This window comes from Haemaphysalis longicornis, unplaced genomic scaffold (genome assembly GCF_048455015.1).
Source record: "Haemaphysalis longicornis isolate Haplotype H1 unplaced genomic scaffold, Haemaphysalis longicornis Haplotype H1 scaffold_6, whole genome shotgun sequence".
In the NCBI taxonomy this organism is placed as follows: domain Eukaryota; kingdom Metazoa; phylum Arthropoda; class Arachnida; order Ixodida; family Ixodidae; genus Haemaphysalis; species Haemaphysalis longicornis.
Window position 1 is genome coordinate 81,422,703 of NW_027526407.1, and position 13,049 is coordinate 81,435,751.

General features: G+C 47.7%; 1 protein-coding gene across 1 annotated transcript; it reads right to left on the reverse strand.

Annotated features, from left to right (window-relative positions):
• Positions 1-7,693: 7,693 nt before the first annotated feature.
• LOC144141718 (ras-related and estrogen-regulated growth inhibitor-like protein) lies at positions 7,694-12,425 on the reverse strand. The gene is made up of 3 exons (XM_077673230.1): positions 12,145-12,425; positions 9,894-10,027; positions 7,694-9,283 (listed from the first exon to the last, which is right to left on the reverse strand). Exons 1-3 carry the CDS (start codon positions 12,236-12,238, stop codon positions 8,849-8,851), a joined length of 663 nt encoding a protein of 220 aa, XP_077529356.1. The 5' UTR covers positions 12,239-12,425; the 3' UTR covers positions 7,694-8,848.
• Positions 12,426-13,049: the final 624 nt, after the last annotated feature.

Sequence of the window (13,049 nt, forward strand, 5' to 3'; positions counted from 1 at the left end):
CCCGATATTTGCTCATGTCGTCTTTGCTGTCTTACAAGACGGCCGTATACCATTGAACGACGTCCGTGTGATCAAGAATGCGCTTGACTTTAAGTGCACATTCTTAAGAACGATAAAAGGGACCTTTTAGTGGGAGGTGAGGTCATGCACGTACACTGCGCACAATACTTCATGCGGCCGCGTGTTGTAGCCAACACGGAAATACTTTAGACAAAGGCGATACGGAGACATGAAGTATGACGTAGACGTACAGACAATTTGTATGCTATATCTTGTGGGCGCTACTTTATATATGCCCCTTCGCAAGTCACACTCGTGGAAATTCAGTACGGAAGTTGTAATATCTGGGAGGAGTTCCATCGCCCTTTCGCTGCATTTAGCTCTTCCATAAATTAAAAGAGCCTAAGGCTATCGCTCCAGCTCTGCCAGGGTATGTGGCGGCTTGCGCAGCTGGCGATGAGTTTCCTGAAAAAGAAAATCTTTACACTTGCCGATGTCAAAAGTGAACCTTTTACCTCTGGCCGAGCATCCTACGCGCCGTGCGATGGGTACAACGTGTTTTTGCTGTATGGAAAAAGTTTTGGTGACGCCTGCACGTTGCATATCGCTGTTGGCTCAGCAGTTGCTATGACGTCCTCCACGCCGGCGCAATTTGAAATTTGTTTGAATAAATGCGCGTGATGTCTGCAGATACCGTCGTTGCTAGGTGATGGCTGCCTATGGTGCGTTACTGTAGATTCTGCAGTTGGTAGGTCGCATTGCATGTTTTTGGATGTACATGCAATTTCATCGAAGTGAATTTGATTGGAGTTTATCGTCAACTGAGCAGGCTACCTACAAGCATGCTTTCAGCTGTAAGGCTGCCAAGAGACGGGATAACAAGCAGGTGACGGCACGTAACTCAACGTAGAGATGAAGTTAGAAAATCTCGGCGTAAAAAAAAAATATTGACATGGAAGAAGAAAAAACTGTGTAAGATAGTAATTCGAGCAGCGGTAGACATAAAAAGTCTGATTATGATGATAACCATGGTGATTTACAATAAAAACTAATCTATAAAGGGAGCGGGCATTCATTTTTCTTGTTTGGCCGCCCGCAATGGCTGGTCGTGTGGAGTTAGCGTTCCAAGTTCGGTAGAAGTCCTTGCTTTTTCCTCTGTTAAAAACGCCTTTCATGGCTAGATTAGAGCTGAGTGAATTACCAAAGTCTAGTCCTTTTAAACTGAATGAGGTTGATTTCTCTCCCCATGGCCACTTTAAGTGAAAAACAAAGGCACTAGAGCGGGTGTTTATTCACTCTGAGCTTACTCTATGCTCTTACTACTCGGTCAGTTGTTCCGGCAACCACATGTTGCCTCTCTCATTTCGTCACGGTATGTACCAGGAGCAGCTTCAGGTTCTAGATTTGGGTCCTTCCATCCATCCGTTTTAGCAGCTGTCCGGCTACCCAAATCGCCCCGTTCTGAATTCGCAGCCGGTTCAACAACACTTCATCAATTCACACATATTCACGCTTGCTCGGATGTGGGTCAGCTCCGATATGCACGTTCTCTGATACGACTTAGAAAACAACTGGCAGTTGGAGACTAGCTGGGCCTCTGACAAACGATGCTGCGGCCGTAGATCATTAATCCGCCGACAATGAAAAAAAAAAACAGATAGCCTTTCCACGAGAACCCGTAGGCAAATAAATAAAAGCGATGGCAGTGTATGTTGCCGCAATGCGCGCGAAATATGTCGCTGGCACCCGCAGAGCAGTTCCGGCGGAGATGTAAATCATATCTAGATGATCCAATGGGCTGCTGAAGAAGCTTATGCTATACGACATGGGCCATTCCACGACAATCGACTTCATTGACTGATTGATTATGGAGTTTAACGCGCCGACGCAACGCAGGCGATGAGGCGCGCCGTAGTGGAGGGCTCCGGATTAATTTTGACCACCTGGGCATTTTTAACGTGCGCTGAAATGTTGTATACACGGGCGTTTTTGCTGTTCGCCTCCATCAGAAAAGCGGCCACCGCGGCCGGGAATCGAACCCGCGACCTGGTGCTCAGCAGCGCAACGCTTTAGCCACTGAGCCACCGCAGCGGATACGACACGACAATTGACTTGTTGATACTGTGACTTTTTTTTTTTGAGTTTGAACCTTATAGTTGTGGCTTTGGGTTTTATAAATCGTAGAAAGTAGAGCTCAGCTAAAGTCCCCGTTTCACCGCTACACAATGCCTGTGAATGCAGCCAGACGCTCTAAAACATGATTTTTCCTCTTTCTGTAGGGTTTAATTGTGTACACCCAATAAAAATTTGCAAAGCTTAAGTCATATGTGACAAGCGACTGTAAGAACTGTGTGTTAATCGCGCAAGCGGAACGAGATAGTGCAGAGATACTAAGAACAGAGTACGAAATGCTTATTTGGACGAGATATCAGCTTGTATCTCCGGATAAAACAATAGGTAACGGAAAAAAAAAAGAAATCGCGACACGGCAGACAGGAAGCAATGATCTTAGTAACATCGACAGGGCCGTCCGTATTTCTAAGTTAAATAACCCAATGAAGCGGGATATTCTTACAGCAGTGTCGCAACAGAAACCATTCTGCAAAATATTTTCTGGAAACTGGCCTGACTCAATACAAACGAATTTGCTAACGTAGCAACGCGGACATGTTTTGAAAACTAAATTGCTTAGTACGTCATAATTAATTGCCTTGCCACCTTTTGGTCTAAACGGAGTGGGTGTCTCAGTCGATTAATGTATTTCTGTTTGCGGCCCACCATAAATGCAAAAGCCTGTCGTCGGATCAGGTGTCCTTGCAGGCGCGCATAGAAGCCTTTTAACAGCAAAACAGTACACCTCTATACCCCAAGGATTTCACATCCGTGGGCAAAAACCGCCTCAGTTAGAAACGCGTGGACAATAACTGGTACGCTCAGGCAATCAGCATGCAGCTCAGTATTCATTTAAATAAGAAAAACACAAAAGAAGCATCTGAACCGCATGATGGAGGATAAGGCGCCTGTGAACAATGCGACGAACGCAGCATACGTTTCCCGGTAGAGATTACGGTTGCATAGAATCCTCCGGAAAGGGGCAACGTGGGCAACATGCGAAACATGAAGTTACGTCACTTCGAAGCGAAAAATGGTTGGAAACTTGGAAACGAAGGAAATGTTTGTATCACGCTGATCATAAAGTACTCGTGAATGTCGTTGTAAAGTAATAAACGGTGTGGTGAAGCGCATTTCACTTGCCTGCTTCACTCTTTGTAGGTGCACGATCTGGCGGCGCATGCAAGTCGCAGGCCCTTTACGTGCATGCGAAACTCAAGCGACGCCGCAATGTTTAATCGTTCTGGGTGTAGATTACAGCTTTTAGATTACAGCTGGGTGTAGATTACAGCTTACGACGGCCTTCACGGCGTTGAATGGAGAAATTTTTTTTCAATAAATATTGTTTTCACTTGGTTTTATCTTCTATGCGTTAAAAAATTAAAGCCGTTCCGGAAGCTGCCGCAAGTGCAGAGCAGTGATTTGATATAATGAGCTGTAGCGCCGTTATCCACCCTCTGCTACCACCCATCACGCTTTTCGCCATTCTGTCTCACTCCTCCCTTCATGAATGGAACGGAGGGTTCGTCCAGTGCAATTCAAATTTCCCGCCTTCGCAGAGCAGGCGCGCCCCCTGCCGGAAACTGCGCCAGTGGGAGTTGTGTTCTTTTTGTGCTTGCTTAAAGGGGTCCTGAAATACCTTCCGCCGATGCATGGATCTACATGTAACCAAATAAGACAATGTATTAGCAATCTCCTCCCGCAAGAATTTTGTTAAAGCGATGAGTATTAGCTGAGAAATCGTAAATCAATAACCGCGCATTATCGTCGCGCCGCGTTTCCTCCTCTTTTCAACTGTTGACGGCGCGCGAGCACAGCCTCCCATGATGCTGCGCTAGTCAGCGGTGACGTACTTCCGCATTACGCTCCTCCGACTGCCGTCTGCTACGGGCAAGTTTTGTTGACACCATGAATTCCGCACTCCGCTCAAGGATGGATAAGCGAACGAAAAATCTGGCCGCATGTGTGCGGTGGCCTGGCCTTGCCCTTTCGCGGTGTGCGTTGCTGCAGTGCAGCACGTGACTTTTAATCGGCGGCGAACTCGCAGCCGCTGGGGAGGATCTTGCGCTCGGTCCCTTTCATGCACCGCGCACTGTTTATCCAAAAAGCGCCGTATCAGATGTGGCCCCGCTGGTGCCGGGTCTTATTTTGCGGTGGTGGTAATTCCTGCCGGCGCCATGTGAAAAAGACATTTTAAGCCGATACAGAACCCGTGCACAAAACGCTTCAATCATGTGACCAGTTCAGCTTGGGGCGACGCGTGGTGGAGAGCGGCAACGTTGGCTAAACATGCTCCGGCGCGGCTCTGAGCTTTCTAGCGCTGGAGCGGGCGCCTTTCTTTGACGATCTCAAACATCGGATGCCTTGGCAACAAGGCATGAACCGCCCCAGAGGTCAGTTACGGTTGCGTGATCCCGGTTCAGCTTGGGGCCCCACCTCGCGGCATATGGGCACTGCAGGCATACTACTCACTCTCATTTGGAAGTGCGAGATGCGTTTGGCATTACAGGAGGTGATGGTGTGTGTGTTGTGGACGCCTTTGTTTCGCGATGAAATGCGACGTTGTGCTTCTGCGGGTGGATAGTGCTTCCCATGGCCTGGATTATCTTTCTCGAGCGACGTACGACTCAACCTCGCATGGGGTATGTGCAGTGTGCGTGGCTAAAAGCCATCTCGGCTTGCGCGCCAGAGTTAAGTGACTTGCTGTTCGTCCCCGCAAACCGCGCGCGAGGTGAGTGCCGAATTTACGAGGGGCAGGAGAAGGCAGCCCATCGTCTGTCAATCGCGGTTCAGACTTGCAACGCATGTTGTGACGTTGTGTTCGTTCGAAACGCATCTCTGGATTGTTTTGAAGTGGAAAAAAATGTATCCGTCAAACCTGGGCATTCGGCTCAGGGCGTTCTCTGCGATTGCACGAAAGAAGTGCCACGGGGCTTCAACGCTTTCTTTATGGGACGTACTCCGGTAAGAGAATATCCATGTCGTGTTATGGCCGTGTTGCATTCAATACGAACGGTTAAGCGTTTGTTTACACTTGTTTCGTTTGTCGTAAAATGTCCAAGCACTCCGGCACTACGCTGGCAGATCAGCCGGCGAGTCGACGCTGAGCAGACGACTCATCTCTTTGCCGGAAGTGCGTGAAAAAGCCGCCCAATAGCAGGATGTCTAGCTCATGACGAACATCGGGGAATCGATGATGTAGACATGTGAAGATGGCGGCGTCCAAAAACACGAAGGAAAGGGTGAGAAAAAAGCGACAAACTTTGCAACAAAAGTGTGAGCTTTCCGCTGCGCGTAAAAGAGTAATACTTGGCCCAGATGACCTTGACGACCCAATCTAACGATTGCGCTACTTCATTTAGTGTGCTCAAAATGCCTTCCAGGGCCCCTTTAAATTTCGTATGCCGGAGCTGTTTTGCGTCATTTCGAACTCGTCATTTTTTTCTTGCGTCGCCGCTTTTTTTCGCTTACTGCCGTAAAAACTAACCCAACTAGCGTTCCTAACTAAGTGAACGCTTGGGCGGCCGGTTATATACAGAGATTTTTCCTCGAATGTACTTGCAGTTTTCTTTACAGCCTTGTTTATTTTACAGATCTGGCCTTTGGTAACTCACGCAGCTCCATGTCATCCACGAAAAAAATTTATTGACGGGAAATAGGCAATAATGCTGAAAAACTTTCAAACTTCCCGCTGCAGGGACGTCATGTGGGCAGAAGTGACGTGATATGTGGTATGGGCCAGCAATAAAAGCCTAGTTATAAGTGTGCCAATCGCACGTTAGCGTTATAGTGATAAGATGAGGCGGAAAGAGGCCCCAGTGCAATCGCCCAGGAATGTTTTTTGGGAATGGCTTAGTTCGGCGGCCGCCAGTCGCACAAACACGATTCTGTTACGTCATAAAGAATCACCAGACAGTGGTTGGGGTGTGGCCCCTGGTTCACATTTTTATTTATTATCTCGCATGTTTTTTGGAAGTTTGAGATGAAACTAGTATAATCGTTCTCGAGATAAAGCCGTTATTTTAATGACCCAAACTTTTATTTTGTCCTCATGGCGCCTTTAATCTAACAAGCATGGTGGTGCCGGTTTTAACTCCGGGCACATTTGGCGCCTTTCTGCCATGCCCGCAAAACTAACATAGCTTATCTAGGGGCTCAAGTCAAGACAACGTACGCCTAAGAGGCTGCCGGTATAAAAGAATTCAGTTTCTTCGGAAGCAGGGCTGACTCACACCCAGCCTCGGTGAAAGCCGCGGCGAGGCCAGGGAGTCGGGACGTCAGGGCAAAGAACGACCTCAGCTGCTGGATGCCGTCGGCCCCTCATTTGCATCAAGGCGAAGGTTGTCTCCTTAACGGTCGTCCGCGTTCCTTCTGTAAAGAGCCGGCGGTGATTTGTCCGTCAACATTAATGAATGTACTGTAGGGGAATAAGGCACGCCAACACATAACCTGTTTGCAATGCCTGTCCTAACTGCAATGAAGCTGCCAGTTTTGCTTACCTGTGCGGCAGATAATGCGAGACAGGAAGATTCTTGTCGGGTTAGATGAGCGACAGGGTAGCTATCAGAACAAAAGTGCTGCCGGCTTGCACCTTGCCGCCTTATGACACCACACAAATGTTCCAGCGAAGAGCAGGACCAAATATGGTGAAGCTGTTTTCACCTTTATTTTTGTTTATTTCGCTTGCCTGTTGAACCAGTCATCACCCGTCATTCAGTTGACTGTCGTAAAGTACCGCGCTTTCTCGCAGATCCCTACTGCAATGTAGAGTTATATGCCGGTGGTGACGTTATTCAGTTTTAAACACATGCCTTAGCCGATGGCAGGGCTATTTCAAAGGATCTTCATATTGCTGTCATGAATGTTATGTGCATATCAATAAATTCATTATCACTGCTGAGGTTTTTATGACGGTAGGTGGGCGCCGCTCAGTACCATTTATAAAGTATAGGTTACCTTTCCAACATATCTGGGAGTGCAGACCTAATATTTACGAGGTTTAAAAAAATTTGGAAAGACTTTGAGCAAACACCTTTCGTTTGATTTACTTCCCTGCAACTATATTCATAATATTTGATTTAGAAAACTAGTTAAACGATGTTTTCATGGTGGTAAGCCTGTAGTAGGGAAGTTTCATAGCCGAGTATACAGTCCCTCGCCTGTCATCGACAATTTGGTTGAAACAGTTCTGAACAGTCTTCAAAACAACGCAATTAAGCACGTTACTTCCATTTTATATTCAATTTCTTGAAGTGACCTAATTTGTGTCATTTAAGTAAGTGCCTTGGTATATTTTAATACGTCATTATTCCTGGTTGACAAGCCGCCCTATGTTTATTTCCGTGTGCTTTGCTTTAGTTTGGTACGAAATCTTAATTTCAGCAGCCGATGAAGTAACCTCAAAAATATTTAACGTTGCGTCCTTTTTCCCACTTAGTTCAAGCTTCAAGTGCTCTGTTTGCTTCGTTTCGCTGCATGCTGGTTTCCCTGTCCTAATGAAACGATTGTATTTTCACTTGAGTAGCACGCTGCACTGGGCACTTTGTCACGCCAGACAAAGAAACAGACACATCACTCATAGTAAAATTCGGACGACATTTTATTTCGAATGCGTCACACGTAGTAACTGCATATTGAGAACGACATCCAGAGGAACTTTGAGCATCAAAATAGGCGTGGTGCCCAATTTCTAATAATCATGCGAAGTATTTTTCCAGTAAGGCTGCCAATCATTACTTATCAACAAGTAAGTTCCATATAAAACTCACCATGTGTTACCCTAAACTGAAGATAACAAATTGTTTAAAATTTTATAATATAAGCTTTTTTAGATTGCTTGTTCGCATCAATGTTCTGTTATCCTCTAATTAAAACCAATTGCCTATCTAGATGCCGTACACAGTAGCATATTGCCATGAAGCACGTTCAGTAGGATTTCGCACAATATTTTCAAATAAAAATATTATTTTAAAGCATTTAATATCACAGTTTGGCAGGGATGCATGAACACTGCCATCCTTGGCACAAGACAGGGAATGTATAGCAAAATACGACAAGGTATCTGTCGCAACTCATATTGCTGTATAAATGGTGACCCGCGTGAGTCGTAAAAATTTTTTCCGCCTGAAGAGGACACCGACTAGAAGTAGGTCTCGGTATATGTGTGGAACAAAATTGTAAAATGTGCTTGGTCTCTTTTCTCGAGTATTGTTTGAGACAAAGTCCGAAAAGACTTAAGAAGCAGCGGCAATCACTCATAAAACGATGTAAAGTTGTTACTATATGACGTGATGGCTATCAACACGATACTGATATGAAGTGTAATTTGGATGTGAAACAATGAAAGGGACGTTATCACTACTGGTGGTTTTGCTTGTTTACAGCGCCAACAAAAGAGATGCGGAAAAAACGAAGAGGAATGCAATTGTCGACACTCGGAACGTCACTCCTGTTGGCAGTCGTAGCAATATCACACGGTGTGGAGCCCAACTCAACTCGACGGATAATACGAGCGTGATACATGGGCCGACTGGAAGCTAAAACACTGACGAAGGTGAGTGGCAACAAGACGTTTCGCACAACACAGACTCATGGCACGGAGGGAGTTCAGTTTGGTTGGTCGCTATTATTACGGCAGACGAACACACCAAGAGAAGATGGCAGGGGCGTAGAAACGTCTTCTCAACCTTCAGTACAATCGCGTACTATATACACAGTTCGAGTCCACAGTTCCATCTTACAAGGTCAAGGAAGGCCGCTTCTTGTGTCGCTTAGTATTCTTGCCAAAGACGGCACCGAGCATCTTCGACACAGTGATAACAGAGAGATGCCGCCTGACGGGCGTAAGTGAACGGATGATCTTGGTGGCTAGGACCTCTCGAAGGATGCTCTGGAAGGCGATGCGGACTCCAGCATAGCTGTCAGCCGCCGACACTTCGTAGAACTGGCACTGGACGCTCACGGACAGCTGGCGACCATCATCGACGTCCACTTGGCGCACATTTGCCAGGTCCCGTTTGTTTGCCACCAGGATAGTAGGAAGGCAAGGGCACAGCTGCTGAGCCCTATGCAGGCAGCTGCTCGCCTCCTCGAAGCTCCAGCGGTCCTCGATGCTGTACACGACCACCAGTCCGTCGGCCCAGCCTATCTTGTCCTCGGGAAACTTGTTGTCCTGAAGTACAAAAATGTACACTCGTCAGAAGACTGGCCGCTCTAAGCACTGCTTCTTATAATGTGCACACAAGTGGTAAGTCTAAGGACAATACGGGAGCATTTAGAAAACTGAGGTTATTCGATAATAGTTGGTGGTTCGGCGTTGACAAGGTAATAATTCAAAATATCATTGTTCATTCGTGAGGTTGTGTGAAAAGCTGCCAAAGCATCTGACCTTAATTACACACTTAACAAATTGGTAAAAACGCCTTGTGAACTTGAAGTTTGTTGAACTTGGTCGTTCAGCCAATACGTCTGTCATAACTACTCGCATTGAAATAGAAATATAAATTAAGACTAAGAGCTGATGCATTTATTCGAGCCAAAAAGAATTCACCTTTACTATGACACGATTTAATCGCACTAGTAGCAATATGTGCTTATCCAAGTTATGTATCCGTCAACATATCAGACTTTAGACTGACAACTACTGCTTTGCATCATATCTGTATCGGTAATCATTTCGTCGTGCTTACACATTTTGTAATATATCTTCCACAGACTTTTCGGCGCTAGTGCAGCGAACTGCTTATACGACATCGGCTATAACATAACCCAAGCATACCAACCTGGTTTCTCGACGTGTCCAGGATCTCCAACTCGCATGGCCTGTCGTCCACAAGAACCGTGTGTCTGTAGACCAGGTCCTTTAGGGAACTGTACTCGCTGATGAAGCGCCGCGTCAGGAACCTTACAGTGACCGCTGCAACGAGAGAAGGCACGAGAATGTCAACATGCGGTAGATTGACCTGAATCATTGTTATTCTCAAGTATTTTTTATTGATTTGACTCGTAAGATAAGTTTTCATTTGTTACCTAATAAGAGCGGTATTCTTGCTTCCAGCCGGCATTGTTCATGAAAGGAAGCATTTAAAAGTCGCAGTGAAAGGAAGCATTTAAAGATGAAATATGTGGAAAACTCTGTGGCATCCAATTACTACAAACGACGTCACCATGCGGTGCAACTTTTATGATATTGCGAATGTGAGAACGGACATGACTGTATGTTGTTCAAACGTTCCCAAGGGTTTATACTGCCGCAAACGAAAGCTCAACTTCAACATGTCTGGGAGCAATCAGCAATAACCGTAAAATCTTTGCCCGCATCACCCGGACAAAACCACTTTCACCTTAAATGTCACAAAGAATTAGGAAGTAGTGCCGGAAAGAATGAAGTAGACAGGGGAGGTAAAAAGTTCTCCGGAGCCTCCACACGCGTCAATGTATGCTCGAAAACTGAAGACAAACAACCAGTCGCTCAAGCACCAGGATATTTTCTGGTATTATCTCGTTTCACCATCATCTCCGAGGGGCTTCCTTCGCCCGTTGAGCGGGCACTAGCACTCCTTGCGTCATGAACATACGGCGCGCAAAATTCGACGCAGGTTATTTCATCTCCACACACAATGCCTCTCCGACCTAACGGCGGGCCGCCTAATCGCTCAGTGTCATAAATGCACAACAGGTGAGGCTTTCTCTTGGCCGACAAACTCCGACACGCTTGCGGTGGGGCGGTGGCAGTGTAGGCAGTGCGAAGTGGAGTAACCGAGGAAATTGGCCGCGCAAATCAGCACCGGTCAGCCAGGCCACCTCCCCCTCTTTACCCGGCGCCCCGCTTTCAGGTTGTTGGTGAAAGGGACGGGGTGTGCGCTTAGAATCTTCAGCACATGCACAATGAAGGCCAGGGAAGGTAGACTTTAAAGTGACGGCCCAGAGGTGAACACAAGCTTGACATGTTCGCCCAGACACCAAGGCCCCGCTTCGCGAACCGGCAAGGTAAAGGAGACGGGAAACCGCCAATTACTCTGCATTTTTCTCTCTTGACCCCGACGAGAGGAGAGAGGAGCCACCCGTCTTGAGAGCAGGGGCGCGCCACACGGAGGGGCGCAACAAAAGCGAAGAACTGCAAACCAAAACAGAGCCGCCTTCCCGGAGTCGCCAGGTGGCGTCTGGCATCTTTCAAGGCCCCTCCGGCGTTTAAAGGAATGGCCTCCTCGCCGCGGGGAGCGAAACTGGCACGCGCCGCGCCACGCGCCATCTCCTGGACAGCTTGCGAAACACATGGCAGACGACAGCTGCGATTTGGCGGGCCTTTACCTCGACGACGAGTAAAAAGAGGGGGGATATAAAGCAGCACCGATTTCTTTGCGCTGTACTGTGTAGGGTCCCGTGTGCCGAATAGTGTAAAGAGCGCAGGTAAAGCGTCTTTTCCATTGGTCAATTGAAGATTTGAGGGATGCGAGCAGAAACGCTAAAACTACGACGGAAAATGTTGCTGGCGGAAGCTCCCGAGAGGCAGTAAACGAAGCGCGAATTAAAATATGAACAGAACTACCAGAGAACAGACGCCTCATTGACAGTTCAAGAGTCTTGTCGCTTTTCAATTTGTTTTCCGGCTAATGGAACGAAGGCATGTGCGTGGAATGTGCAAGCAACTTTACTGCAAACGGCTTCAATGATCGCTTCTCCATAAATGCCGCCAACTGTAGAAGTTCCTGATACCCTTGACTCTTGGGAAAGCATTTCCTTTACCATTGCCAATTCGCTCAAGCGCTTGGTCAATGGACCTGCTATTGTCCAGTGAACAGAAACATTACAGCTGTTTCCCATTATAAGTACCACAGGTCGCGATGCTTGTGATTACAACGAATCGAGTGTGTACGCTCTTGGTACACACCCAGTGAGACAGTAGCGGGAGAGGCTTCCAGTGTTCTTAATTTACGGACTATTGCTAATACAAGAGGTGGGGAACGGAAGAAAGAGAGGGTGGAGAGAGTGAAGAGAAATGCGCGAGAGAGGGAGAATGCGCACTTGACTGACCTGATTTGCCGACACTGCGGCTTCCCACGACCATGAGGCGGATGGGTGAGATGCCGCTGCTCTTGCGGTTCATGGTCACAGCTGCGAGAGGCATCGAAGACGATCTCTTCGCTGCTAGCAGATTCGAGGGGCCGCAAAGCACACAACTCGCGCTCGGGCGAGCAGTCAGTGCCACAATCCTCGCAGAAGAACAAGAGCTGACGCCTATAGCGACGGGCACGCGGTTAACAGGTCGCGGATGAACACGGAAAGGGAGCAAGAAGCCGGCGCGGTGCGCACGACGAACTTCGTCTCAGTGAACTCTCCTCAAGTGGCAGCGGCCGTTTTATGGCGGGCCGCTTCGTCACGTGACCTGCCGGCTCGGCCAATCGGAGCTCGCGCTCGCACCACGTGCGCCTCTGAATGAGCGCTTGGCGCGCCGCTGGTTTTCTCCCCCGTGGCGACCAGCGCTTCCTTTTTTTTCCTCACCCCGGGGTTGAAGCCCGGGCCTCGTCGCTGTACAAAAGACAGCGCTTTTTCTGGTGTTTCTTGTAGATTCCCTCTACGCGTGACTCTATCTATGCCTTTCCTTGGCAGCTGCTGCACGCGCGTTCTGAGCGCGTTCAGAACCCTGAGCAGCCCGCGACGTCTTCACGTGTCTTTTGAAACGGCTGTTACCTCGCAACATCTCCCTGCTTCAGTCCATGCATTGCGCCTCAGTTGCGGTTTTGGAAGCGGAATTTTTGTAGGCACCTTTTTTAATGCACGCATGTCGCCGTGAACAATTGAGTATGCCCGTGTTAGACGAGGCAGGGTGTGGAAACCAGTAAACACTCCGCACAATCTTAACAGAGCACGCGTTCAGACTCCCACGTGATGTCTGTGCCCATAAAAAGAACCGCAAGAATACACGATAAAAATATCAA

Bases quoted from the DNA above. Each gene is read 5' to 3' on its own strand.
- LOC144141718 (XM_077673230.1), bottom strand. From the start codon at position 12,238: ATGCCTCTCGCAGCTGTGACCATGAACCGCAAGAGCAGCGGCATCTCA. The intron at 10,028-12,144 runs GTCAGTCAAGTG...CTCTCGTTGCAG, and splicing joins CCGCAGTGTCGGCAAATCAG to CGGTCACTGTAAGGTTCCTG. The intron at 9,284-9,893 runs GTTGGTATGCTT...TTTGTACTTCAG, and splicing joins TGGACACGTCGAGAAACCAG to GACAACAAGTTTCCCGAGGA.